The following is a 1,771-nucleotide window of genomic DNA, read 5'->3' as shown; positions in this document are numbered from 1 at the left end:
TCATCAGTTCCTCACTCAAACTACCCCACAACTCCTGTCTTCCTTTGACGCCGACCCTATTCATTCTGCTCAGCCCCCTGGACCCCCTGCAGAGGCTGGATCCCCTACAATTTTAGAAAATATCTGAAACAACTGAGCATTCAGTGAGGGCTGTATAAATAATCATTAAAGAAATAATTACAGTTCTCTCTCTCTCTCTCTCTCTCTCTCTCTCTCTCTCTCTCTCTCTCTCTCTTTCTCTCTCTCTCTCTTTCTCTCCCTGTATATATATTATTTCCTTCATATAGTATTTACACAATGAATAAATTTCATTTTGAACAAAATGTTGACAGAGATCCTGATATTTATATTGTCTCCTCCCAATATTTTATTTGAGACTCCAGGTAAATCTTTGTCTCCATAACTTCCTCATAGCACTTTTTACCTCTGCATTTCTCAGAGTATAGATCAATGGGTTTAACATAGGTGTCACGAGAGTGTAAAATATAGCCATGGCTTTATCAATGGGAAAGGTGGCCATTGGCCGAAGATAGACAAATATACAGGGCACAAAGAATAAGATGATTACAGTGATATGGGAAACACAGGTAGAAAGGGCCTTTTGCCTTCCTTGTGAACCATGCATTTTCAGGGAGTAAAAGATGATAATATAGGAAGCAAGTAGCATGATGAATATTAGCACACACATCACTCCACTGTTGGCAGCAATAAAGAGAGCAAAGGGATAAGTATCAATACAGGCAAGTTTCAGCAAAGGAAAGAAATCACAAATAAAATGGTCTATGACATTGGGACCACAGAAAGGCAACCAGAATATGGATACAATCTGTACTGTAGCATGAAGAAGGCCCCCTAGCCAAGCAATCCCTACCAACATGCCACACAAACGCTGGTTCATGATGGTCATATAGTGTAGAGGTTTACAGATGGCCACATAGCGGTCATAGGCCATGACTGTGAGCAGGATGATCTCAGCACCACCAAAGAAATGTTCTGCAAAGAGCTGGGTCATACAGCCATTGAAGGAGATGGATTTTCTTTCAGAGAGTGAGTCAACTATCATTTTGGGGGCCATGGAGGATGAACAGCAGCCATCTATGAAGGACAAATAGGACAGAAAGTAGTACATGGGGGAGCCCAGAACCTGGCTGTAGGTGATGGTGATGACAATGAGCAAATTGCCCACCAGTGTTGCCAAGTAGATAAACAAAAACATCACAAATAGGATTCTCTGCATCTCTGGATTCTGTGTGAGGCCCAGGAGAATGAATTCAGTCACATTATTAATACCTTCCATCTATATACAGGGATGAAAAACACAAATGTTCATATTGATTTAAGTGAAATGAAAATATGATGATGATTGGAGATTTTAAATTTAATAAATTATGTTTTTTCATATCTTCTCGGGTGAACAACATTTTAAATATTGGTGGGAAAGGCATTAAATAAGTTAACTAAAAGATTAATCCCTAATTTTTTTAATTGGTAGATTTCAGAACTGAGGTGGAACCAAAGCTAATTCTTATTCCTGCCTCCATTATCCTTCTCTTCAGCCTTTTCTCCTAGTCTGTAAATTCATTTTCTCTTGATTACTGGGAAGAATATTTCAGTAAACAATGTATTAGTAACAACCAGCAGAAATGTCTAGAAGGAAAAGGAGCATGAGAAATATATTTTTCTATTCTTGTTAATGCCAACTATATATTAAATTTTCAGGACATATGCCCTGACACCTACATAATATATTTAAGCCGTATTATAAGCAAAT

At 38.2% G+C, this 1,771-nt stretch overlaps 1 protein-coding gene across 1 annotated transcript; it reads right to left on the bottom strand.

Annotated features, from left to right (window-relative positions):
• Positions 1-367: 367 nt before the first annotated feature.
• Positions 368-1,297, bottom strand: LOC100921723 (olfactory receptor 4C12-like). Its single transcript, XM_003773770.1, has one exon. The coding sequence runs from the start codon at positions 1,295-1,297 to the stop codon at positions 368-370; it is 930 nt and encodes a 309-aa protein (XP_003773818.1).
• Positions 1,298-1,771: the final 474 nt, after the last annotated feature.

Source organism: Sarcophilus harrisii, chromosome 6 (assembly GCF_902635505.1).
Source record: "Sarcophilus harrisii chromosome 6, mSarHar1.11, whole genome shotgun sequence".
Taxonomy (NCBI): domain Eukaryota; kingdom Metazoa; phylum Chordata; class Mammalia; order Dasyuromorphia; family Dasyuridae; genus Sarcophilus; species Sarcophilus harrisii.
The sequence above is the reverse complement of the archived record's forward strand: the minus strand, read 5'-3'. Positions and strand labels throughout refer to the sequence as shown.

What these genes read in the sequence shown, in the direction of transcription:
- LOC100921723 (XM_003773770.1), bottom strand. Translation starts at nt 1,297, where the DNA reads ATGGAAGGTATTAATAATGTGACTGAATTCATTCTCCTGGGCCTCACA.